Here is a 26,855-nt window from a genome sequence, read left to right as displayed (position 1 = left end):
TAACCACAGGGGAGAGGGAGAGAAGGCAAAGGGATGGACCGACTAGTGGTTGGAAGAGCAAAGGAGAATGGCACATGGTGGACACCAGGCCACCCATGTGAGAGCCGGGGACAGACGGCTGTGGCTGCAGATACTTCCCCTCACCTGAGGTCGTAGGGTTTGGGGGCCGGGGGGTGGCTGCAGAGAGGTCTGTAGGAAGGAAAGGTGGTCAGTAGCTCAGATTCTAGAAGGTTCCTGAAGGGCCAGGTCGGAAGAACACGTATTGGCCAGGGTTCCTCAGTAGGAGGAGGTGGTGCCCCTGAAAGGTTTGCTGATGGGTGCCTACCATATCATATGTTCACTCCCCTGGGGAGTGACGGCTTGGGGCTATGGATGGGCAGGGGCGCTTTAGCTCCCCTCCGCCCCCGGCCTTGGAGCTGGCCAACGCTGGGCGCGCTCCAGGCACATCCGTGGCTCAGACTCAGGCTTTCCCAGAATGGAAGCACCTTTGTCTCCTGGGTCTGGGACTTTGTGGGGCTCAACCTCCCACCCCACTGACTTGCCTTATGTACCTCACAGCTGCCTGGCCACCATTTTGAGCTGCCATCGGAAGCTCTAGTGACAGATGTTTGGCCTCCTTTGTTTCCAGCCTTCCGGAAGGAAGCTCTGAAGTGTTTTAGGGGGGCCTCCGTAGAGCAGGCATCAGACTGACATGCATTGCTGTACAGCAGGGCTGAGGAAAGGGGAGCCTCCTGCCCCACTATCTGAACACAGAGCTGACACCACCAGCTCCATTCTGAGGGAGGGGTCTCTGTCGACCCTGCCCTCGGCTGGTGGGTGTCCTCCCCAGCCTGCCCACCTCTTTGTGAAGACGCTCCCTGCCAGGCTTGTGCCCAGCTGTCTGGTGCCATGGGTAACTGGGCTGGTCGCCCCCTTGCCTCACATTTCTCACCTTTTCTCGCCCTCTAGTGGTGCCACCTGGGACCTGCAGCCCGAAAAGCTGGACTTCACGCAGTTCCACCGGAAGCTGAGACACACGCCCAAGCCGACCCTGCCACACATTGACCGGGAAGGGTAAGGGGTGACCAGGGGCTTTTATACAGGGGTGGGTAGGGTTACAGCTGTCCCAGGGCCCTTTCCTGGGCGGGCAGGCATCTCTGCTGCACTGGGAACACACAGGGGGCTGGTGTCCGGAGAGGCTCTCCACCCACAACAAGTTCCCAGGGGACGTTGGTGCTGCTGGTCCAGGGGCCCCACTTTGAGAACCCCTGGTGTAGTGTTTGATTTTATACCGGGCTGTCTCATCTTCTCAAGTTTATTTTGGAGAGAGAGCGCGTACGTAGGTGAGTTCGAGCAGGGCAGGGGCTGAGAGAGAGGGAGAGAGAGAATCCTGCAGGCTCCGTGCTATGGAGCCCAGCACGGGCGGGGCTCAGTGTCACAAACCACAAGACCCTGACCTGAGCCAAAACCAAGAGCCAGATGCTCAACCCACTGAACCAACCAGGCGCCCCCCACATTAACCATTTTAAAGTGTTCAATTGCGTGTCATTTCATATTTTCATAATAGTGTGTAACTATCCCCTCTAGGTAGTTTCAAAGCATTTTCAACCCCCCCAGAATAAAATCGATGTCCCCTAAGCAATAACTCTCCATTTCCCTCTTATTCCTGGCAACCACCGATCTGCTTTCTGTTTCTGTGAATTTCTCTCTTCCGGTTATTTAGATGAGTGGGATCATATGTGGCCTTTTGGGCCTAGCGTCTTTCACTCAGCATAAAATTTTGAGGTTCGTCCACACTGTGGCATGTATTTCATCATGTGGGTCTGTCACTCTTTGTCCATCCATTCATCTGCTGATGGGCATTTGAGTTCTTTCCACGCTTTGGCTATTGTCAATTACTCTGCTATGAACATTCGTGTGCAAGTATTTGTTGAGTCCCTATTTTCAACTCTTTCGGGTAGGTGCCTGCGAAATGGAATTGCTGAGTCACATGGTCCAATTCTGACACCAGTTCTGATGTGTGTGGGTTTTTTTCCAACGCCACCAAGCAGTTTTCTGATACCAATCGAGTGTGTGCAATTCAACTCCGTGCTGACACCATTGACCTAGAAACAGCATCAGACCCCCCAGGTTGAGGGCTCAGTCCTGCAAATCGACCCCTCTCCCCATTGCAGACGCCAGTCCAAAGTCCAGTCTGTCACCTGTGCTTCAGATGTCCAACTGTAGATTGGGGGTTCCAGCGACCCCCCTCCCTGGGCTCTATTAATTTGCTAGGGAGGCCACAGAAGTTGGGAAGACATGGTACCCGCTGGATTACTAGTTTATATCAAAGGATAGAACTCAGGAATAGCCAGATGGTGGAGACGCATCAGACAAGGGATGGGGAAAGGTGCCAACTTCCATGCCCTCTCCAGAGTGCGCTCTTCCAGAATCTCCTGTGCTCACCAACCCAGAAGCTCTCCAAAGCCCCTCCTTTGGTTTTTGTTTTTGTTTTAGTTTTTGTTTTTGTTTTTGTTTTTGCTTTTGCTTTTGGTGGCTTCATTACACGGGCATGATTGAGCAAATCATTATTGGCCAATGATTGAATCTCTAGCCCCTCTCCTCTCCCTGGAGTCGAGAGTGGCTTCATTACACGGGCATGATTGAGCAAATCATTATTGGCCAATGATTGAATCTCTAGCCCCTCTCCTCTCCCTGGAGTCGAGAGTTGCGACTGAAAGTTCTAACCCTCCAATCACGCGATTGAACCGGCTCCCTCCCGTAGATTCCCTAGGTGGTTTTTCAACAGTCGCCTCATTAACATAACAAAACGCAACTTTGTCTTCTGTCCTCTCTTAGGAAGTTCCAAGGATTTGAGGAGTTCTATACTAGGACTGGGGACAAAGACCAAATATAGCTTGTATGAGTCACAGTATCACACATGGTAATTCCATGTCTTAAGTTTTTGTGGAACTATTTCGCCAAACTATTTAGCACAGAGGCTGAATGTCTTATATTCCCACCAGCAGTATACGGGGCTTTTCCACATTTTTGTCAACACTTGCTGTTCTCCTCTTCTTTCTTAGACTGACGGCTTTTACTTTTCCTTCCAGTCCCTCCCTCCCTGTCCACTCTCACCTCCCGTCACTTCACATCTAAACGTGACTGATATTGTTGGTTGTATTAAACATAACTGTGTCTCACCTGCTCCCCACCCCACCCTAGTGGGCACCCCCTCTCTGAGCACCCTGCTCCCACCAGCGCAGAGTCATGAACAAAAAGCCTAGGGAGGGAGAGGCTCTTGTCTCTATTGTACAGTTGGGAGAAATGCATTTCAGACATGCCCAGGAAGAGCCATGATTTAAGGCCTTCCGACGCCATCCAAGGCCCCGTTCATCACACCAGAGTATCCGTGAATCAGTTTAACCCCCTTAAACTTTCATGCAAAATCATGCGTTTGTGTATATTTTTCCGGGGAGAGACCCACCACGTGCTTCATACTCTCCCAGGGGACCCCAGCCTCTCACCACGGCTCCTTTTTCCATCGTCCTGTCTGTGTGGGATCTGCCAGAATTCCCGAGGTCACTTTTCCTTGGGTGGTGAGGGGAGATGGCCTTCAGCATGGAGGGACCCTGTTGGAATGAGAGCATAGGTGAACCCTGGCCTCCCCAGGTTCCTAGGGGATCCTGGGTTCAGCACCCGGTGGCCTCCTTGTGGTTAAGGCAGGAACTGTGTCACCCTCAGAGTCCAGCCATGCTAGGGATGCACTCCACGTGCCCAGCCACTGCAGCATCCCTCGGAAGCAGGGTACCTCTCGGTTGCCAAGGCTTCCCGCAGCCCATGTTTCCATGGAGGGACAGAAATCAGAGAAAGCTGTTGCCTTGGAAACCCTGTAGGAAGCAGTGACTCAGCTGGTCTGTAGCAACCTTTTGCCCTCCGTACCTGCAGTCCTCCCAGGGAGCTCTGAACCCCAGAGGACGGGTCTTGGGGGACAGCAGCGCTCCCTGCACACAGCCTCCTGCTGCCCCCAGGAGCTGCTGAGGTGAGGATAAAACGCTGCGCCTGTGCTGTGCTAGGCTGGCGTCTAACGCATGCTTGGAGCTCAGGGCAGCTGGGAGTCCGGAAGTGGGGGGATAGCACACAGGACCTGGGGGAGAGGGCGTCAGCTGTTCCATTCGGCCCACAGTCCCCAGCTTTCTCCTCTCCTGTTGCCAAGGTGCATATGAAATACAGACGCAGGCCATTGGTACCTTCACGGGCCAACCTGTGGTTAAAAGGTGGTTGGATGTTTCCAGAGGTTGGTCTGCCTCTTTGTCTGCAGCCCAGCACATCAAGAGGCTGGGGTGGGGGTGGAGGGTAGGGGCAGAGGGGGTAAGAACTCTCTTTCCCCACATGTGCTTCCCACCTTCCTTCTACCCCTTCCTCCCAGCTCCACCTCCTGGCCTTCTAGCTCCATATTCCCCCTTTACCCATCCCCTTTACACCCCCACCCCCACCCCACCCCAGTGGCAGGAATGCTGACATCCCAGCTGGCAACATACATGGGCTTAGCTCCAGGCCATTGCCCCGCTACCCTCTGCCCAGGACATTCTCCAGGATTCTCTGCTTAGCCAGCTCATGACCCACCTTCCTCCTGCCCCAGATCATTCTGGATGCTTCTGGATGTTCTGGGCAGCACTCCTCTGGGTTCAGTCTATGCCTTGTTTACACTGGGGTAAAGCCCAAGCCAGAGCCCACGTGGAAGCTCTTGTCAAACGGGGGGTATAGATGGCATCCTCCTGCCCTCTTCCACTCCAGCCTTGGTGGGTTATGTGGCCACCCCACCTCCTCTGTCCCTAAGTCTTTCATAACACTTATCTCATGCTGCCCCCTACTGGTGGTCACCGCCTTGTCAGTTGAGCTTAGGACGTGTTTCCGAAGAGCTGTTGCGTTCTGGAGGACAGGAACCACAGCAGATTTATTTTCCGTGACTCCCAGGGAGGTTGACAGGGCCCAGAACACAAGAGATGCTCGGCAAATATTGAACAAACAAATCCTCTAAATTTTGAGAGTTGCCTTAATGCTGCAGCTGGAAAATGCTGCGGCCGTCACGCTGGGCAGCCCTCACCATGTCTGGGTCCATAGTCACACCAATGAGAGCAGTGACCACTGATCCATCCTGGGCACTGTTCCAAGTGCTGGCCTCGTGTTATGGAAAACTCGCCACAACCTAGGGAGGTAGGAGTGCTATTGTCTTCACCTAGACAGGTGGGGAAACTAGGAGGCACAAAGAAATGAGCAACTTGCGTGAGCCTGGGTCAGCTCCAGTCTAGGCTCTTAATCCTTCCCTGGGGCAGCAATTAACAATAGTAGCGGTAAAATACTAACAAAAGAGTAACAGTAATGCTAGTAAGATAGTTGTAAACAGGACTAGTACTGGCAGAAGTAGTCCTCGTGGAACTAGTATATTTACCCTATTACTTACTTTACTACACTTGCATGCCATTATTACCCATATTTACCACTAAACATGGTATGTAAATATGGATATATACATGGGTGTGCCTGTGTGTGTGTGTGTGTGTGTGTGTGTGTGTGTGTGTGTATCAGCTACATTAATCTCATCCTCCTACCACCCCATGATGTTATACACTACTAACCATCTCCATTTGACAAGTGGGAAGACCGAGGTCCGGAGACGGTAAGTGACTTGCATAGGGTCACCCAGCTAGTAAGGGACGTAACGGGTTCCAGCCTGGCAGTCTGATTCCAGAGTCTGCACCTTAAGTATGCAGAAGACATGGGTGCTCGATGGCGAGTTGGGGTCAGTGTCTCTGGCCCGATAGTATGTTGCCCACAGAGGGCGTAAAGACAAAGCATCAGTATCTGAGCGGGCTTGCTGGACTGGCCCAGGGTCAGGCCAAGGAGGGAGAAATCCCTGTTGCGGGCCTGTGTGACCTCAAGAAAGTTGCTTGGTCTTTCTGTTCACTCGTCGCCCCTTTGGTGTAATGGGGCGAGATGATGAGGTTTTGCAGGAGCTGTGACGGGTTTTGGGGTATTCATCAACAAGGAGCTTATTAGCGTCTTTGCCTGGAAGGGTCGAGGGGAAATCTGGTACCTCTGTCACCTCCCTGGGGGGTTGGATGTCACCTTAGTGCCCCCTGCCTCTGGACTGCTCCCAGAATGCCCACCTGCACGAAGTCCTTCGTTCTGCAGGCAGGGCCCGCGTTGCCAGGCCTGGGGAAGGAAAGCATGTTTCTCCAGAGCTGTTTGCTCTGGGTGGGACAGGCTGATCCTACAGGCCTGGAGGTGGCAGGGCCGGGTGTCTCCTGGCCATCCCTGCCCTTCCTGCTCGGCGGGCTGGGGTAGGATGCGTGAACGTGCCGACTCTTCAATGCCTTTCTGTCTTTTCTGGCCCAGGTGTGGAAAAGGGAAGCTAGAAGACGGGGATGGGATCAACCTGAATGACATTGAGAAGGTCCTCCCGGCCTGGCAGGTAGGTGCAGGATTAGAGTCTCCAACCTTCCAGCCAGGTCCCAATCTTCAGCCTGGGCACAGCCTGGGCACCCCCATAGCCCCTTCCTCCAGCAGGGTGTAACTGGATGTACTGCAGTGGGAGGGAGGCAGGGGTGGGTGCCTGACGAGGCCCAGGGCATCCCATCGTGATGTGTGTGTGGTGGCACGCTCTCTGCACTGGTGGCGGGCCTGACATCCCCCAGAGGTGAAATGGGGCCATGCTGTGGCAACTCGGCGCACTTGTCCAAGTTTTTTGTCCCTTGACCTGAAATCTCTGCCGGTGTGGCCTCCCGCGGTGTGTTCCTGGGACGGGCAGGGCTGCTGGGATTGCCAGTGTGGTTGGGGCTATTTTTAGGCTTTTGAAAAGTGGAGATGTCCTGCCAGCCTCCAGGTGTCTGCTGTGCTCGCTGATTTTGTCATCGACTGGGCTCCTTTCCCTGGATCGAGCCTGGCTCTGGGACAGTAGGATTCACTCAGCAGAGAGACAGCAAATCTGGGTCTCGAGATGCTTCTGGTGCTGGTCTTTGGGCAGAAACAGTGGGAATCTAGCTGCATCCGAGTATGGGGGTGGGGCCTGCCACAGCAGAGTGAGAGTCGCCCTCCTAGGTGACAGAGCCTGCCTGGTCAGGGACCTGCCACCACACTCACCACGTCACCCTGTCCTTTTCTCTACTGAACCTCGTGCCATTTCATCTGCTCCCATGGCTCACCAAACTCTGCCTATTTTTTTTTTTAAGTCTTTCTTCTCTGTGTGTTTCATTTTGGATACTTTCTACTGCTGTGTCTTCAGGTTCACTACTCTTTTCTTGCAAAGTCCAACCCTACTGTTAACCACATCAGTGTATTTTTCATTTCAGATGTTGTCTTGTTCATGTCTAGAAGTTCAGTTTGGATCTTTTTGTCCTCTCTCTCTTCCATTTCTCTCTTCTTCATGTTCCTGCTTTCCCCTCTCTCCTTGAGCATATAGAATCGATTTATAGTGACTTTTTTAAGGTCTTTCTCTACTAATTCGGTCACTCATGTCATTTCAGTGTCTACTTCTATTAATTGATTTTTTTCTCTAGATATAGGTCATATTTTTCTTTGCATGCCTGGTGATTTTATATCAGATACCAGGGATTAGGAATTTTACATTGTTGGGTGCCTGATTTTTGTTAGTATCCATTTAAATATTTTGGGCATTGTTCTGGAACACAGTTAAGTTACTTCAGAACAGTTTGATCTTTTCACAGCTTGCTTTTAAAGCCTTTGTTAGGTGGGGAGCCTTTAGTCTGGGACACATTTTGATCCACTACTGAGTCAATACCCTTCTGAGATTGCTACTGAGAACCTTGTGTATTAGGAGGTGTTTCTACCTCATCTGCTGGGAACTATTTCTAGCCTTGTATGATCTCAGGGGATGGTTCCCTCTATTCCTTTCAGAAGGTTTTCTACTGGCTCTGGAAGTTTCCTCGTACACATGCACAAATCAGTGCTCAGCCAAAGACTCAAGGGTCTGCGGATTTCTGGATTTCTCTTCTCTGGTGTCCTGCCTTGCAAATTCTCGTTGTCTCAGACTCCCTGAATTTTAAACTCTATCCCCTTAACTCATTGAGACCACTAGGCTCTCTATGTGTTAAGACTGGAAACCCTCTTTCAGGCACCAGGCTGGGACATACATAGGGCTCACCTCATTACAAAGGGAAATGTGGTGGCTTAATGGTGGAGAAACCTGGAAGAGCCTAATCTGACCCTATGATGAGGTTAACATCATTAGCGACAGGTTGGGTAGACACCATGTGCTGTCTGATGTGCCGCATGGAGAAAACCCGACACCCTTTCTGGGGTTTTCCTGCCGAGAAAGCACAGCCTGAGTCTGGTCATAAGGAAACAAACGTAGGGAGCATTCCCTAAAACTTGGATAGGAAAGACAGGAAAAGACTGTGGAATCTTCCAGGTTGGAGGGGACTAAACAGACGGACTACATGCAATATGTGTTCTTCGCTGAGATCCTGGACCAGAAGACCTTGTTGGATGGTTAGGGAATGTGAATGGGGTCTGTGGGTGGGGCGGTAGTGTTACCTGGGCATCAGTGTCCTGACTTGAAGGGCTGTATGATGGTTATATAGGCAAGTGCCCTTGTGTTGGAGAAATACACACTAGAGTACTTGAGGGATATGGAGCTTCATGTCTGCAGCCTGTCCTCGAATGTTTTGAAAAAGAAAAAAAATAACGAGTATGTAGATGCATAGCTGTGATGAAGGGCAAACGTGGTGAGTAGTAAGTCTGGGAATCTGAATGAGGAGCGGAGGGAAATTCTTCGTACTGTCCTCACAACTGTCCTGTACGTTTGAGAGACAAAAGAATCAATATCCTCAGCCACGGTGTGTAGGTCAGATAGCTATAGGGGCGCCTGGGTGACTCAGTGGGTTAAGCACCTGACTTCAGCTCAGGTCACGATCTCGCGGTTTGTGTGTTCGAGCCCCACGTCGGACTCTGTGCTGACAGCCCGGAGCCTGGGGTCTGCTTCGGATTCTGTGTCTCCCTCTCTCTGCCCCTCCCCCGATCATGCTCTGTTTCTCTCTCAAAAATCAATAAACGTTAAAAAGTTAAAAAAAAAAAATTACCACTGCTAATGTAAAGCTAGCTTTGGTGCAAAAGATAAAAGGGTAAAGTACTCAATAATTACTATGTACTGCTCCATTCCTAAATGTTCACAGCATTCATTATTGAGAGGGAGACTATATTTGAGAGACACAGATCCAGGGGAGGATCCTGATTCCCCCTGCCCTAGGTGAGGTGCTGAGCCCTCAATGGCCTTTGAGCCAGCAACCTGTGGCATCCTGGCTGGAAAGGTAACAGGTCTGACCATTTTTTTCCTATTTGACGTCTGTCCCCTCGCTCCCTGGGGAGCAGAGCAAAGCAGAGGGCCTTTCGTTCCTGCTCAGAGGGCAGGGAGGGCTGGGCCCGTGGCTGGCGTGGGGGCAGCAGAGCTCAGGGGTTAAGGGTTAGTGTCTCAACCCCAGACATGGACCTTAGAGAATCCTGGCCCTGCCATGGACTAACCAAGGAATCGAGCTAGTTACTTACCCTCACTCTGCCTCGGTTTCCCCCTGTGTCAAATGAAGATAATGACAGGATCCACCTCATGGGGTTGTTGCAGAAGATTGAGTACCTGAGTTCATGTGAAGCTTTGGGAAAAACACCCGGTGCATAGTAGGTGCTCCCTCCCTCTGACGGTGGACTCCCATAGCCTGGTTAGGAGCAGGGAGAGGGGGCGGATCCCCGTACCGCATCCCCACCCTGTGTACCTTTCCTAAGTGGCATCCTGGGTAGTGGTGGTGCAGAAAGATTGCACTAGAAGTCAGGAGGATCAAGCTGTGGACCTCTGCCCCGGAAGCGCTGCTAAGCATGGGGAGTGGTGGTGGGGAGCCTGGAGAAGCAGGCTCAGGGGCCACTACTTAGACTCGCCCAGAACTGCTCTGCCGGCATCTCTAACCCAGTCTGCTGGGAATGGTTTCTCTTGAGGAAACGGTTCTGCTCCTTGACAAATTGTGAAAATCCTCAGGCCAGGGTTCCCCTCAGGTTTCACGTTCTAGGCTTTCTCTCTTCCAGGAGCAATACATCAGCAGGCACTCCTAGTTCTCGAGGGCTACGTGTGACACTTTAGCTCTTAGGGGCTGCTGGTGGTGGAAGCCTTCACCCCTTGCCTGTCTCTGTTTTCAGTGTGGAGCCACAAGCAGTACCTCTCTGATTCTCACGTGCACACGTGCCACTTTGAGTCAGCTTTGTGCCCAGAAAACCGTCAGCAGTGTAAGTCTCTACACCCACGGCTGTTGAACCTTGACCGCACATCAGAGTCACCTAGGAAGCTTTTACATCCACAGCCTCCTGGCCCTACCTAGACCCACTGCATGAATTATCTACTGCTGCATAGTAAATAGCTCAACATCTAGCAGCTTAAAAAACACACACGGAGGGGCGCCCGGCTGGCTCCGTCGGTTAAGCGTCCAACTTCCGTTCAGGTCATGCTCTCATGGTTCATGGGTTCGAACCCCGCGTCGGACTCTGTGCTCAGAGCCTGGAGCCTGCTTCGGATTCCTTGCCTTCCGCTCTCTCTGCCCCTCACCCGCCCGCACTCTGTCTCTCTCTCTTTCAAAAAATAAACACTAAAGAATTAAAACACACACACACACACACACACACACACACACACTGATTGCCACAACATACTTTCAGAGGGCCAGGGACCTGGGAGGAGCTTGGCTGGGGTTCTGGCTCAGGGTCTCTCCTGGACTTGTAGTCAGGCTGATGGCCAGGGTTGCAGCCATCTGAAGGCTTGACTGCGGCTGGAGGGCCTCCTTCCATCCTGGCCCCCTCACACGGCTCCTTCACTTCCACCTTGGTTGTTGGCAAAAGGCTTCAGTTCCTTGCCACGTGGACCTCTTCATAAACTGCTTGAGTGTCCTCACACCCTGACAGCTGGCTTCCTCCAAAGCAAATGATCTGAGAGGGAGAGGGAGAGAGAGAGAGAGAACGAGAACAGGTGAGAAGGGAGAACATCCAACACAGAAGTCCCGATCTTTTATAATGTAATCTCGGAAGTGACATGCTATCCCTCTGCCACATGCTATATGTCAGTTGCACACACCGGTGCAGAAGGGACCACACAAAGGTGTGACTATCAGGGGGCAGGGATCATTGCGGCTGGTGACCACGTCTACTGAATCATACCCAGGAATCTGTATTTTTTTAGAGCATCACAGCACACTCTGCACTCTTATCAGGATTATCAATAAGAGTTGAAATCCTAGTTATGGCTGACAGTGCTCATGACTTGACCTCTTCTTGGGTGTTTGTATTTCATACGGGTACTGTTAGGACAAGGCTGACAGGCTTCCTGATCCCCAAACAGAGCTCTGGTGGTAGAATCTGAGGCCCTCAGAGTGCACATTGGGATGACTTTTCTGAGTTTTCCTAGTGTTCTTCAAAGCCCCTCACAAACAGAGCCGGCTGGTTGAGTTGTCCATCTTTGGGTCCTGAGGGTCAGCTAACCCAGCTATTGGCATTTGGGGTGAGACAAATCTTAACTGGATGTAACTGTCCAACGCAATGTAGGATACTCAGTGTTCCTAGCCCCAGACACTGAATGCTCGTCACTGGGGAGGGGTGACTAACCGTGGTGATCACCAAAAATATTTCCAAATACACCAAGAGACACTGTGCACCCAGTGGGAGACCACTGAAGGGGAGAGAAAGCCCACCCATAGCCTGAGGACCCCCAGACCTCCCACAGAGGCTTGGGCCTGAGCAGAGATGAGTGGGCTACATTCACTGTTTTTGACAAAAGTCAGTTTGAGGAGTAGAAGGAAACCTACATTAGGTACCCTCATGCAGTTAACCTCAACCGCAGTTCAGTAGTTAACTTCAGTCGTTAACCTTATCTGAAGTTCCGCTTTCCTCGGTCCGTTACCCGGGGTCAGCTTTGGCCAGGAGCAAATGATCCTCCTTCTGCTGTGTGGTCAGGAGGTCAGTGGTGGCCTACCACTCCTTCACAGCACCTGCGTCATTAGTGTCGCTTCATGTCACCATGCAGGGGCCTTATCACCACCTGTCCTCAGAGGGAGGGTGAGTACAGGACAGTGAGATATGTTGAGAGAGACCCCACATTCACATAACTTTATTACAGATATGGGTTTTTTTTTTAATTTTTAAAAAATATTTTTATGTATTTTTGAGACACAGGGAGACAGAGCATGGGCAGGGGAGGGGCAGAGAGAGAGGGAAACAGAATCTGAAGCAGGCTCCAGGTTCTGAGCCATCAGCACAGAGCCCAAGGCGGGGCTCGATCTCACAGACTGTGAGATGACCTGAGCTGAAGTCGGCTCTACCGACTGAGCCACCCAGGCGCCCAGCTTTTTTTTTTTTTTTTTAATGTTTATTTTTGAAGGAGAGGGGGACGGAGTGTGAGTGGGGAGGGGCAGAGAGAGACACACACACACACAGAATCTGAAGCAGGCTCCAGGCTCTGAGCTGTCAGCACAGAGCCCGACGCGAGGCTCGAACTCACAAACCGCAAGATCATGACCTGAGCCAAAGTCGGACGCTCAACCGACTGAGCCACCCAGGCGCCCCTATTACAGATATTGTTATAATCATTCTATCTTGTTGTTGTTGCTACTCTTTTACTGTGCCTCATTTGCAAATTAAACTTTATCATAGCGTGTATGCCCAGGAAAAAATGTGTGTGTGTGTGTGTGTGTGTGTGTGTGTGTGTGTGTGTGGTTCAGTACTCTCTGAGGTTTCAAGGCTTTATAAGTCGTCATCGGGATCTTGGAATGTATCCCTGGTGGATGAGAGGGGACTTACTTTCTTGCCTCCCTGCCTCACCAGGAGGAAAACAGAATAAAGGGAGAGACTGGCCTGCGATCACTGCCTACCTGGCCTCCATTTCCTCCACCCCACAAAAGGAGAAGCATTAGACTTGCAGCCCGCTGTCTGCTCAGCATCTCCCCACACGATAGAGGCCCAGGGTTCCATCCCTGATCAAACTCCTTGTATATAGGAGCCTTTGTGATTTGCCCCGGCCCACCTGTGCCTTGCCCAGGTCAGAGTCCTCGTTCCTTGTCGGGGGAAGTCTGGGCTCTCTCCCTGCAGACTTCACCTCCCTCCTCAGTGCCGCTCCAGGAGTTGTTCCCTGGGACCTGAATGATGGCTGAGCACGGAGCAGAGCACCCCAGTGGTCCCCCCGACTTCATGACTGTTGTAGATTTCCAGGGAGCTCCGGCTTCTCTCTCACTGGGAGTTGCACACGGGGTACTTGTCACCGTGAGTGGTCTTAGGTAGGAGTGCCTCAGCCAGCTCAGATTCTGACACCTGGGTACCTAGCCAAACTCCCCTCCAGTCAAAGCTGAGGATTCTAACCCTGGTGACCCCACCTGGTTGTATTTCCACAGCGGGACCCTGGGGGACCCCTATTGCTGAGACTTCTGGGGCCGAGCCCCTGGAGGCACCCAAGGACCTGGGAGCAAGGCAGACAGGTGTCCACCTCTTCCGGGTATAGTTCTTCACCCATAAAAGTCACTTTGTTGGTTCATAAGGGCCGATGCTGGTGATATGGACTGTCCCTAAGGTCTGCCTCCCTGGAGCGGTGGCTGAGGGGGAGGGTGATAGCAGCCAGATCGTAGCATCCACAAACACCTGGCAGCCCCCAGGGAGCTGAGGCTGGCGTTGTTCCCCCACACTTCTGACTGGGGGAGGGCAGCTGGGGGCTCTGAGTGCAGTGACATGGGTTTGGGGGGTCATCAGTCATCGTTCTAGGTGGTAAAGCCATAGGGCAGGGCAGAAGCTCACACAGTTGGACCTAGAATGGAGTCCTGGGGGTCCCGCGTGCATTTTGGGGCTCTCCGTTGGGAACTGTGTGAGAGTGGAACGGGGTCAGCCGGCCCGCCATGTTGGCAGTGATGGAGTCACCGCAGCGTGGCCCCAACTCAGGAGTGTCAGGAGGCCATGCAGGGACACCGGCTGCACTGACATCTGCTCCCACTAGGGGACACCAGCGCACCACTCTGGAGGCTCCTCAGTGGGGTTTGCGCTCGCAAGTCCCTTGTCCCAAGCAGCCGAAGGTGTCCTTGCCCCCTTATTGGTGCTCAACATGCACCAATGTCAGAAACGTGACCCAGGCCAATGCTGAGGCCCTTCCTCCCCAGAACAAGGGAGAGAATGAGGGGGTAAAGGAAGTGGTCACACAGAGGTGTAGGGAAGTACCTGTTTGACCCAAACGTGCCCCACTCTGAAAAGGTCTGACGTTTCTCGGGGGTCCTCCCCCTCCCCCGCAGGCCCCTGGGAACACAGGCTGCTCCCAGGTAGGCACGCCCCTCAGCCTCTATCAGCCTCCCAGACAGGGAGGGTGCCTTCCTGTGGAATGAGGGGTGCAGGCAGCATTCCCTCCACACCAGAAATCTTGACCTGGGCCTGCAGGGGAGGTGCCCAGTGGTGTGGGCCTTGGGCCCTCACAAAGCCTTGGCTCCTGCCCTTGGAAGAACAGACGCTGGCAGTCTGCACTGAAGGGAAAGGAGCTCTGTAATCCGAGCCAAGTTAAACTTGACTAAGTTCAATGTGAAAAGCAAGGGAATGGACTCCGAATAGGCCCGAGACCACTGCCCAGACAGCGCCCCAAGGCTCCGTCACCTTGAGCTGTGGTAACGTGCTGAGCAGTTTCTCCTCAGCGGCTCCTCAGGTGACGGAGCACAGGCGACCCCAAGGCCTCAGGACCCTGCAGACATGCTGCCTCCCTGCTCCCCGCGCGGCCCTGGAGGCTTCCATCTTCTACAAAACCCCAGTTGAAAGACCTTGTTCTTGAATTATCCTGCGTCTTGCCCAAGCCTTTCTTGCCATAAGGACATATTGTGATCATTTTTCTCGAATTCTGTCAGACAGACGTGATGTCCACTGCCTTTTGTCCGACAATAGGAACTACCTAAACCCAACTTACTTCCCTGCTTGCCTTCCTGTTAGGAAATTTTGAAACTAAATTCTGTGTCTGTCTGCAGTTAATTATGAGCTCACCGTGACCTGGTCAGGTCCCCTGCTTTGATCCTCTGATGACTGACCCAGTTTAGTAGTAGATAATGTAGAATCCCACCATTATGAGGTCAGCATGGCACACAGCTGAACAATGAACATTTATTTCTACATCAAGTGGGATTTCGGGCCTCGCAGATGTGCCCGAGTTTCTCCCCTACTGAGGGGCCCAGCAGAGCCAGGAAAGGTGAAGAGGGAGTTCAGGCCTCATGAGTGTGTCCAAGGCGATCTCTTCACATAGGACCCAGAGAGGGGACCGACCAGCCAAATTAGGGGACAGTGAGGCTTGGAGGTAAGCACCCCATCCCCCTGCTTGACCCCAAATAAGGGCAAGATGAGAATCTCTCCCAACTCCCTCCCTCTGAGGGGCACATGAACTTTCCGAATGAAAATCACCGCTCTCCTGAATGACGACCTGGGTTCCCCCACTCCACTGGGCGCTGGGAGGAATAAAAATGGTGGCACATGCAAGAGCAGCCTTGTTCCTCCAGCAGGTGGCGCTGTTGCCGTTTGGAAACAGGGCTGGTGGGAAAGGGCCGCCCCACTGGATCGAAGTTGCCGTAGTAGTCCAGTTCCCAGCCCTCCAGATGGGAAGGAGTGACTTTATTGTTCCCTAGAGCTATGCCAGCTCCGTTGCTAAGTCTTCTGGAAACTTCTAGGATATGCTAACTCACAGGCCTAAGGATTATTAAAATAACCCAAGATGCTGAGGAACAGTCATATGAAAGCCAACCCCGCTTGGAACTCCCAGACCCGTCATCCTCACCAAGGGCTACTTCATGTCCCCTCCTGGCCCCACCGGAGGTGCGGTCTGACTTCATTCACTGGGTCCACCAGTATTGACTGAGCACCTTTCCGGGGACAGGCATTGTCTTAGCCATGAGATGGACTGAGTCTGAGTGCAGGGGCCAGCTACCTTTCCAGTGGACCGGGACGAGGAATTCTCCTACTGTCCCCTAGGGGAGTCCAACGACAACTACTGCACTTTGCCGAGTGCTTTCCACGCTGTGACAGTGCTGCCTCTTTCTTATCTTGCTTATCCTGACACCACCCTTGGGGAGTGCAGACAAGGTGGTCTCTGGTCAGATGTCACCCTCTCCGTAGGCCTTTGGGACACCTCGCCCTCCCCTCCCCCACACACTTGACCCTTCCCCATTGCACTCATCAGGCATTTGGCGCTGGTGCATTTGCTTTCTTTATTCTGTGGTCGGCATGGTCCCTCTGGGATGTCAGCTCCGCATGGGCACACACAGGTGCTCGTTAAATATTTGGTAAGTGACTGAAAGAGCCCTGACTTGCTCGTGTCCCAGAGGGACTCATCACTACCACCCCCGTCCAGAACCTTGCCTCCTTCCCAGGGGCTCACACGAGTCGAGCACTGCCTGAGTGAGTGTCTGTGTGTATCCTCCCTGAACTCACGTAACTGCCCTGGAAAGCGTAGGGCCCACCATCCTTACCATTTCACAAATCAGAGAATTGAGGTCAAATACGTTGCCCCAAGCCCCACGGCTTATAACGGGGGAGCGGAAATTGGAATTCAGGCAGCGCGACTCTTCCGGCACCCCTTCGTAAGGAGTGTCGACAGGGAGGAAGAGGTGCTGGAAAACCATTTTCTATATTCTAGGCGACCTTAGTCACGTACAGCAAGTTAAGGGGGAATGTCATTTCCTTAATAAGCAAGAACAAGAAAATGGATTTCTTTTTTTTTTTCCTCTACTGCCGAAGGCACTAAAAATGGAAAGAGAGAGAGAGAAGCCCCACTGACACCTTTGAAAGAGGAAGAGATATGATTTTTGCTTTTTTAAAAAATTTTTTTAATGTTTATTTATTTTTGACAGAGAGAGAGAGACAGAGCATGAGCAGGGGAGGGGAGAGAGAGAGAGAGAGAGAGAGAGAGAGAGAGAGAGAGAGAGAGAGACAGAGACACAGAATCCGAGGCAGGCTCCAGGCTCTGAGCTGTCAGCACAGAGCCCATGCGGGGCTCGAACTCACACACCGCGAGATCATGACCTGAGCCGAGGTTGGACGCTCAACCGACTGAGCCACCCAGGCCCCCCTACTTTTTTTTTTTTAAATCAGTTTCCAGTGCCCTCCCCCACAATCCCTGCTGACCCAAGATCCTGCAACAGCTCTCAAGGAGGAGTACTTACCTAGGAGACCCCCTCCCTCTGTCTCTCTGGCCACCTCCCCCCAACTCCCTCCAGGGCTTCCTCCCTCCAGACAAAAATAGGTGCTCGTACAATAAAGGAGGAGACCAGGAGTTCATTCCATGGTTTCCTGTCTGAGGCCGCCAGGTAGCAAGGCCCATTGGGAAAGGGCAACGTGCTCTCTGCGAGGCAAGCCTATTTTTATTTTTGTTGTTTTTGAGTTTTTATAAGAAGTCGCTACTTTGGGGGATGCAGACTTTTGTTGGTGACAGCGAGGGAAGTTCCTAGGGCGCAGGCCTCGGCCAAGTCTGGAGTGGGTTCCCACGCAGCCTCAGAGGGGCTGGGACTAGAGGCAGCTTTCTGGCTCCAGGGCGTCCAGGCCACAACTGCCTTCCTTACACAACAGCTTTTATTGTCTAGGACCTTCGACAGGGATGGCAAAGTGACCCACAGAGCAAGTGCAGCCCTCCAGCCGGTTTCTGCAAATAAAGTTTTATTGGCACGCCGACCACCTCAATGCTCACCGTGGCTGTATTTGCACTACAAGGTAGAGTTGAATAGTTGCCATGAGACCCTACAGTCTGCAGAGCCTAACATATTTACTGTCTGGCCCTTTACCGAAAAAGTTTGCCAAACACTGATCCAGAACGTACACAGCAAAAAAGCCTGAGAGTTGGGGCGCCTGGGTGGCTCAGTCGGTTGAGCGTCCGACTTCGGCTCAGGTCATGGCCTCGTGGTTCGTGAGTTCGAGCCCCGCGTCGGGCTCTGTGCTGACAGCTCAGAGCCTGGAGCCCCTTTCAGATTCTGTGTCCCCCTCTCTCTCCACCCCACCCCACCCCTGCTTGTGCTCTGTCTCTGTCTTTCAAAAATGAATAAACATTAAAAAATTTTTTTTTTTTTTTTTAAAAAGGCCTGAGAGTTAAAATAGCTGGCTCAAATCTTGAAGTTCATTCGTTTCTGTCATCTAGGAGCCTTTTGGTTCCATGTATGGGACGTGGTGAAGTTCACCCAAAGCCATTCTCTCCCGGCTTCCGTTTCTTCAGCTATAAAATGGGATCATACATCTGTCTGACTTATATTGCAAAGCTATACTGAGGGTCAAAATACAAACCAGGTTATATAATGACAGTCTTTATTAACTGAAAAACTGCTCTACATGTATGACGTGGCCTTACTAAGTGGCACGGTGGGAGCTGGAAGCAAGGGCAGAGCTGGTGAGCTGGATAGGCGAGAAACGTGGTTGGGAACCAGCCTACGGGTCCCTTATGTGATTTGAGGGGCCCACGGGTGGAGTTCAGTTGAGTTTCCCCAGCTCCTTCTAAGACCAAGCTCTCAGAGAACAACCGTCCGTCTGTGTAGGACGTAGGCCTCACCAGCTGTGCCCACCCCACTCCTCACACCTGCTCTGTTGTTACCACCCTGGACCCAGATTTGCTCCCTCTTTCGTGGCCCCATTCACGCTTCTGGAACCTCCTTCATGAAACCGTCCTTGACGAAGCAGACCAGCCCAGTCCTTGGAGACTTCATGGACAGTTGTGAGGTTCTCTGGTTGTGTCTTGCCTCTCCCCATGTTTGTGCTTCCTGGAGGAGACAGACCTCAAACTGGGTCTTGGTGGGTGGCCAGGGAGGCTCTATAGAGACTAAAGAAAAGGTATGGCATTCAGGGCTGCAGAAGTAAGTGAGAAATGGTTCAGAAGCAGTAGAGACCGTGGAGAATGGGGGTGTCCAGGTGTCTTGAAGGGACATTTCTGTAAGTAGAGAGACCTATTGGTGCAGGTCCTTGCAACCTTGGGACTTGACCAAGTAGAGACTCAGTTGAATGTTCTTGAGCAGCAAAACGCATGCTAGAAGGAGGATTTAGGGAGCCAAGGGCTAGGGCCTGACCAGTCCTGTTCCCTTCCTGGGATCCACAGGGAATTCCTAGGTTGCATACATTTTTCCTCAGTGACCAGGAAAGGAAATTTTGTTACTTTGTTAGGACAGGCTAGTGTCCCTTAATAGCAGGACTTGCCCCTCTAGGAGGTCATCTCGTCCATGTCCTGCTTTGGGCCAGACCATGTCCAGAATCCTTTGCTGAGTGCCAGAGGGCTTGATCTGTCAGGTGGGAGGGAGCGCTTGGGGTGGGGGTGGCGGGACCAAGTGATGCCAGACTGAACACTGCCTCTGCCAAGGCCACGGCTGGGCCCAGGCCATCTCACGAAGAAAAAGAGCCGCCCCGCCAAGCCCTGGTAGGAAATGGCGTGGGGTTGGGACGTGGAGGCCAGTAGAGGTTCCACGTGCCCAGAGCTGTGAGCAGGCCCTAAGCTGGCCTACAGGGCCCTGGCAACTGATGCCCAGAGACAGGGCCACCCTCCTGCACACACCCACCCACCCACCAATGATGCAACAGCCCTGCCAGGAGAGGCTCCAAAACACAAGATAAGCAGCATCACCCCACCTGCAGCTCAACCGTCCATTCCAGGGCTGGCTTAACATCCCTGGCCATCTTGTTGATGCCCTGGTGACTTGGGCCAGTCCTGGTTAAACCAGGCTGCATTCTGGTCCAGCACCTTTCCTCCTCTGTCCTTGGCCCGTGCAAGGAGCAGCTGAGGCGAGAGGAAGAGGAAGGTGTTGCTAAGGGTGTGAAGCATCCATTATTCCTTTATTAGCCAGTGTGCCATTTCTGGTCGCGTTCCCCTTCCTGGCGGCAGTGAGCTTGGGGGCGGAGAAGCCCAGTTATTTTCGTTTACCCCAGCTTCTCACTGGGAGTAGTCAGAGGCCACAGGCAGAGGGGGTGGGGGCGGACAGGACTACGTGCTCTCCAGCAGGCGTTTGTGAATGGGCCCCAGCTCCCAGGCCACCCGATGGCAGGCAGCCCCCCCAGGACGCGCTGACTCTCACTGGCTGGACGTCGTCATTTCTAGCATTGCAATGGCCAGGCAGGAGGAAGCTTTCTTCTGGCCCAAGAACAATACCAGGGTCAGCCCGGGGACCTCCCTCCTACACCCTCTTCCTTCCATTGTGAGCTGCTGCACAATCCCAGGCTACTCGGCTCTGCATGGACTGGGGGAGGGAGGACTTGCCCAGGAGAGATTAGCAACGTGTGTGACACCCCCAGTCATCTGCCTCCACTTTCCAGGCCAGGCCAGAGTTCTGGAGGCTGCGGATGGACAGACGGACCAAGCATGTGTAAAAGTGGCTGTCAAGTCCCTGTGCTTGGCAAGGGGCTCTTAGCAGGGCGAGGCCACTGGCTGGAGGGCTCCAGTCCCCCCGCCCCCATCCCCCTTGAATCCTAGCATGTCAGGGCTGGAGAGGCCTACTTAGACCTTCTGTCCATCACCCCATTATACAGGCAAGGAAAGGCAGAGCCAGAAAGATAAAGGTTTTGCCAAACTTACTGCCCTGCTTAAAAATTCCTCATTGATTCCCCAGGCCTATGGGCAAACCCCAGACTTTCCTTTGCCCCTGGTGCCTGCCTGCCTTCCAGGCTTCTCTCCAGCTTGTGCTTTAATTTAGCCTTATGACTAATTAACAGGTGCTCAATCCAGCAGCACTGGTCCCCTGCCTGAAAGTCCTCCCTGCTTCATCTGCCTGCCTGCCACATCCCTGTGGCTATCTGAATGAAGGCCACCTCCTCTGTGCACCCCTCCCTGATAAACATCTCCTCATTGATTCACCTGGTCTTCTCCAGCACTTAATATAGACCCTCCTTGTCATTGGTGTGCCTGTGTGTCTCTCACGTTTTCCTACCACACCCCCTCCTGATCCTGAAGCCTGAAAACATCTTATTTGCCTTTGCAACCCTTAGGACAGTGGTTCTCAAAATGTGGTCCTCAGACCAGCAGCATTAGTATCATCTGCGAACTTGCCAGGGATGCAAATTCTCAGGCCTCCCTTTTCTTCCACTGAACTGGAACGTCTGGGGGTGGGGCCCGGCGATCTGTATTTTACCATCCCTCCAGGTGACTCGGACGCCTCTTCCAGCTTGAGAACCAATGCCTTCTTGCAGGCAGTTGGCTCATAACTATTTCTTCTTCTCTCTCTCTCTCTCTTTTTAATTGAGATCTATTTGACGTGCAACAATTTGTAAAACAAGTTTTACAGAAACTGGAAGTTTAAGGTGTGTGACGTATTGATTTTATACATTTATATTGTAATTTATATTGTTAGGGTAACACCACCTCCCTGGCATCACCTGGTTAGCCTTTCTTCTAGTGTCGGAAACAGTTGAGATCTAACCTCCTAGCGAGTTTAATGTTTATAGTAAAGATTCGGTGTCCTTCATAATTTCTTGACAGTTTCGTGAGTAACTGACATCACCCAATCCTTTCTATTTGCTGCCAAAATTTATGGCAGCTTATTTGTTCTTTATCACTATTTTGCTCCAATGAGGGACAAAAAAAAATCTTGCCCCCTTTGACAACCAAGGATATGGATTTGCAAAGGGTTGAGTGATTCAAGAATGACAGTCCCCTAGATTCCAGCACCTGGCCCTATCCCTGGCCATACCCCAGATGGATGACCTGTTGGCCCCAACAGCCCTGAGTGAGCCCCTTCATGTTAGGGGGGCTCATTACCTTCCTACCTATCGAAGGTAGAAACCTCAGGGGACCTGCTTAGGAACACTGCACACTTGGCCAGTGGTCAAAAGCCATCCATCACCTGGGGTGGAGATGTGGGGGCAGCTTGTGTTCAGAGATGGATAGAAAGCCCTGGGCTGATCGTTCTGTCTCTTCTCTTCAGGTCTCATTGCAGATTTGCTACCCCAGTGTGTTGGGTGGTGGCTGATGTTGAAAGGAATTTGTCCCTGAGCTCAGAGACTCTGTCTGCCGCAGGCAGTGACCCTGACGCATTCTTGGTGGCAAGAGGAAGCTGACCTGGGGATAAAACAACAAACACTAACTTCTGCCTACAAAGGGAGTAATCAAACGTCGCTATTAAATAGACTATAAATAATAACAGTAATGTAGTTGCAGGTCTAGTTAAACAGACTATGGGAAGGCTAAATATTGAGACCGTGCCCCGGAAAACAGTCCTGGCCTTTCCCTCTGAGGTTCAGTGTTCTAACTTTTGGAGCAGAGGGTTGAGGAGGACAGAAAGCGGACCCAGAGACAGGTGATCATGTCCTGCCCCTGAACCTCATCATCCCACTTCCTGTGAAGTAGGAGTGAAGGCTTCTGGACCCAACCCTATACCCCCGTACCCTTACCCACTTGCTTTATCCCACTTTCTGCATAATTTTCATATGTTTTATTTTTCCTTGATGGTTTGGAGAACAAGTTGTGGACCTGGTGCCATTTACCCCTAAATACCTCCACGTGTTTTCCTAAAAACAGGGACATTCCCTTACATAATCACCATCTCATGATCAAAGTCAGGAGGTTAACACCAATAGAATGCTATTATATAACCTACAGACCTGGTTCACATTTCATCAGTTATCCCACTAATCTCCTTTACAGCTAAAGGGAAGCTTGTTTTGTTGTGTGTTCTGATTTAGAACAGTAGTGACTTTCGTTGCTTTTATTTGTCGTGTTTCTTTAAGCTCCTTTTTCTGTCTTTCATGACCTTGACATTTTTTGAAAAGGACAGACCAGTTATTTTTAGCATGTCCATCAATTTGGGTTTGGCTGAGGGCCCCTCATGATTAAATTTATGCACTTTCGAAAGGAATGCCACAGAAGCAGTGTGGTGTCCTCAGTGCATGATATCAGGAGGCACAAGATGTTGACTTGGTGACAGTGACATTGACGACCTGTCCAGATAGGAACTTCCAGGCCTTGCTTCTATAAAGTTACTATGTTTCCCTTTGTAATAGTAACTGTCTTAGAGGGAGAGGTTTGAAACCGTATAAATACACTGTTTCTGATAATACTTTTACCCACAACTTTAGCTTTCCTTGATGATGCTTGCCTGAAATATCATCATGCTTGTTGGCAAATGGTGACTTTTCTAATTCCATCTACATGTTTTAGTTGACCTTCTACTGTAAGGAAGACCTTTCCTTTCTCTTATTTATTTACTTTGTTTGTTTCCGTGTCTTGACTTAGAGATTTTAATGTTTCTAATGGTTATAATCCATGATTATTTGATGGCCACTTGTTTCACATTTGACAAGTGGGAGTCCCTTCAGATCACATCTGTGTATTTCTGAAACACCCTCAAGGATTATTCTTTGCAGTTCCTCCCTTGCTGGCACCAGAAGTTCTTCCAGATTTATTGGGTACTTTCTCTGCCTAGCCCTGGGATCTGTTACCCATGGAACATGGTTACCTCTTAGTGGATGGTTTTTTGGAACTCAGATCTAGGTTCTGCGTATGCTCATTGTGACTGAATCCCCTGTCGTTTGATCCATTTCTCTCTCCCATTTTCTGAGTGCCTATGTCCCCACGTCAGAGCTTCTCTAGAAAATAAAGTCTCTTCCCTGGAGTTGGAGATGGAAGGATATTGCATGGCTGTGTGGGGTAGGGAAAGACCCTTGGGAAGTCCATATCCAGAGTCTCCTCCCAGCATCTGAACCCTGCCTCTTGTGGTCCCCGGTCCCTCCAAGCTCTGAGCTCCCTGGAGGTGTTGTAGACTCCGTCAGCACATTTCTTATCCGTGTTCCCTTCTGTTGGGTTACCTGCCACTCCACTCATTTTCTGTCTTCCCTAGCTTGGTTGAAATCCCTTTTCTCGTTCTCTGTGCTTTTGTAGGTTTACAGCCTTCTTTTTACTAATGAGGGAGGAGAAGTTGAAAATAAGTACACGTGGTCAGTCTACTATGTGAGTCAGAAGTCCAGTTGGTTGGATTTAAGTAATTAGGGAAAGAGAGAGAACATCGAAGGGGACGCTGAGTTTCATGTACTTGTCAGGAGCGGCAGTGGGAGCAGGTGTTTGCATCTGGGAGTACAGGGATGAGGTGACCTGTCCTCCGAGTCCAGGCAGGGGAACTGGCATGGGGCAGAGGTCCTGGAAACATTGTCATTGGAATCAGAAATACAAAGGGGGAAGCAGGTTGGACCTGAATGCCAATAAATAGATTCTTTTCTTTCATGTTCTTCAAAGAACTCCAGGAGGGGACACACACACACACACACACACACACACACACACACACACACACCCCAGATGTCTGAGGGGCCTGAGAAAATCTGCTGGGATTCAGACCCTAAAGAGAGGCTTACTCCCACATGAGAGCCAGGAGCCATCAGGGTACATGTGCTCCATGGAGAACCCCAGGATAAGTCGCTATTGCCCAAACAGTTAGGATTCCAGCCACACCCAGTCTAGCTTTGCCACTGCCTAGTGGGAAAGACTTTCCCCCCGCAAGTCTCCAGGGTCCTTGGGAGCAAGGCTCTTGTCCGGCACCACACCTGGGCCAGGGTTGGTTGGATGCATGGTGGGAACGCAGGAAGTCACAGAACCGTAGATAGTTGCTAAATGCCAGAGCAAACATGTGAGCCAACTGTGCAAAGATGGGGCTCAAAGCAGCCTCTTACGGTGTCCCTGAAAACCTGCAGGTCGTCAGGTCATTGCTGGGCTCTCTCCTTCTACAGCTGCCCGAGCCTCTCCCCATTGGCATTACTGAGAAACATGACCCCCACCCACTCCCAGTGGTAGACTGGCTCCGGAGAGCTTCACGTAAAGCACAAGCCGTCCCTGCCTTTTGCCAATTTGCATTTCAACAATCCACACATTCTGCAGTTCCTGAAAACCATTTCTGTAGAACTTCTGGTAGCTTTAATCTGCTTACTTGGGAGTTCCTGCTCATTTCTGGAAATGTGGAAATAAGCAAGCATGCCCTTAAGGGCAGGCAGGGTAGTTTTGCTGACATAACTAGCATTGTACCCTAGTGATAAAGGGCGGCACCCCAAGGAGCCGACCCTGGTGGATGGAGGGCTATTCTATGAGCTGTTCTCATCTCAGGAACACAAAGCCCTGAAGGGCAGGCACTCTGGGTACATCCTAGTGCCTGGAAGTGTTTCATTTCCAGCTGATCACTGGCAGGGATTTGTCCTACGGACAGGTTGTGGCCTCAGGCCCCCGGGTGCAGGATAAAGCTGGGGTGTATTTGGGGTGGGGCTGGTGGTGGGGAGAGGGTCAGATGTGGGCAGGCCCAGGAGTAGAGGACACCAAAAACTGAATACCGGGACCCGCTGAGAGAACACGGACCACTTGGCCGCCTGCAGGGCCTCTTGGCCGGCAAGGAGCAACCAGCGTTGGTCAGTGGGGCAAGAGTTGAAATCTCTCCCTGGGCATTCATCTTGGAGGCCAACTAGTCAACAGTGTAAGCCACGAGGAAAGCATTCTGAACATACCGTGTTTCCCCAGGGAAACGAAGATCCCCCCCCCCCCCACGGGGAAGGGCTACACCCAGGAGCACACAGCTAATACAGCGTCACATTTGGGGTCCCAGGTCCGTAGGTCACTGCCCTTCCCCACACAGCCTGCGGTCTCATTTATGATGAGTCCTAACGATTGGTCCTGGTAGAAGGCTCACAGGATATCTGTTTAATAATTTAGTCTGGAATTTCACTAGGGAGCAGAGTCAATAGGTATGTTCGAAAGGCTTCATCACTAAACTACACATAAAATGTTCTGTAGAAAGGAAATTAGAAAAAAGAGGAAAGAAAAGGAAATCCCAACTGCAGCTGGCCCCGTGTCTGTGCACGCAGAATCAGAACAGCAGGCCATCTGAGCGGCTAACAGCAGCCCTGTTCCAGGCCGGCGCTCCCAGAGGCCCGCTCCTCGGCCCTGCTGGATCCGGGGCACGGAGAGATGGACGGCCGTCCAGAAAGATGCAGAGAACGGGGCCTTTGTAAACACCATGGAGGAGAGGGATTCTCGGCCGTGTCATCTGGACGTCCCCATGTCACGGCCTCTCATTTGTCCCTGTTTTAAATGCTGAGCTGTCAGGCCAGCACGGGAGTCCTGTTTTGGCCCCTAAAGAAGTGGTAAGTGTTTTAGTACATGGACCGCCCTGTCCCTGGCCATTGTGGCCATTTGTGCAAATTCGAAAGACAAGCTCCTTCCTCACACTCGACAGCCTCTGCCTGAAATCGTCAAAACGATTCAAATCTGTGGTGACTGAGGCAAGGACCATCTCCTGGAGTTGTGCAAAGCATGTAGGCAGCAGGCTGTTCCTGATTTGAAGCAGATGTCACAAACAGAGGCTTGAGTTGAATACCTAGGTCACTAGTTCATTTTATAGAAGGTCAGACTTTGAGTTTAGAGTATTTCCAGCTAGAGAGAATCAGAATCCCCCTTGGAGATTAATGTCTAACAGCCCAGAAGGCCGAGTGACCCATTCTATTTCTTCAGGAGGAAGGAGTCAGAAGGCCATAGAGTGTTATAGAATGTTATAGATTATTAGACCTAAAAGGAACCTTAATGTCATCTAAGGCAGCTCCTTTCATTTTACAAGTGGGAGAACTGAGACCCAGACAACCATCCCTGCCCTGAGCACAGGGCTCTGCTCCTCCCCAGTACAGAGGTGATGAGCTAAATTCTAGAAGCTGTTGTGAGTCAGAGGTCCTTGTACCAGATTCTCCAAATTCTTCAGAGCCCTGAATGAGACCCTGGAGGATGGCCTCATTTACCTGCTCTGGTCAGTGGTCAACCACTCGGGAAGTAGATTCTTCTTAGAGCAACGTAAAAGAGATTTGATAATGCTTGTCAATAGTGCAGGATTCTCATTTTAAGGATTTATTGCAAAGACGCTCAGCCAAGTTGG

At 51.6% G+C, this 26,855-nt stretch overlaps 1 protein-coding gene and 2 long non-coding RNA genes across 13 annotated transcripts in view; 2 read left to right on the top strand and 1 right to left on the bottom strand.

Annotated features, from left to right (window-relative positions):
• Positions 1-26,855, top strand: part of CTIF (cap binding complex dependent translation initiation factor) — a 294,493-nt gene that overhangs the window by 111,547 nt on the left and 156,091 nt on the right. For all 10 annotated transcript variants that reach the window (XM_058692173.1, XM_058692168.1, XM_058692164.1 and 7 more), the window contains 2 exons: positions 949-1,053; positions 6,358-6,433. In XM_058692173.1, the coding sequence (XP_058548156.1) occupies positions 949-1,053; positions 6,358-6,433 (181 nt within the window). The remainder of the gene's footprint in view (positions 1-948; positions 1,054-6,357; positions 6,434-26,855) is intronic.
• On the bottom strand, positions 1,050-15,063 carry LOC131490105 (uncharacterized). Of its 2 annotated transcripts, none has more exons than XR_009250945.1 (4): positions 11,906-12,078; positions 10,666-10,938; positions 3,486-3,590; positions 1,050-2,084 (listed from the first exon to the last, which is right to left on the bottom strand). It is a non-coding gene; the product is annotated as an uncharacterized LOC131490105 (long non-coding RNA). The 2 variants fall into 2 exon arrangements; XR_009250946.1 differs by lacking the exons at positions 1,050-2,084; positions 3,486-3,590 and adding exons at positions 4,529-5,167; positions 15,001-15,063 and having other exon boundaries at positions 11,906-12,043.
• Positions 12,410-17,934, top strand: LOC131490106 (uncharacterized). The gene is made up of 3 exons (XR_009250947.1): positions 12,410-15,307; positions 15,507-15,819; positions 17,583-17,934. It is a non-coding gene; the product is annotated as an uncharacterized LOC131490106 (long non-coding RNA).

Source organism: Neofelis nebulosa, chromosome 11, assembly GCF_028018385.1.
Source record: "Neofelis nebulosa isolate mNeoNeb1 chromosome 11, mNeoNeb1.pri, whole genome shotgun sequence".
Taxonomy (NCBI): Eukaryota; Metazoa; Chordata; class Mammalia; order Carnivora; family Felidae; genus Neofelis; species Neofelis nebulosa.
Note: the sequence above shows the minus strand (reverse complement) of the source record. Positions and strands in the feature narration are given on the sequence as shown.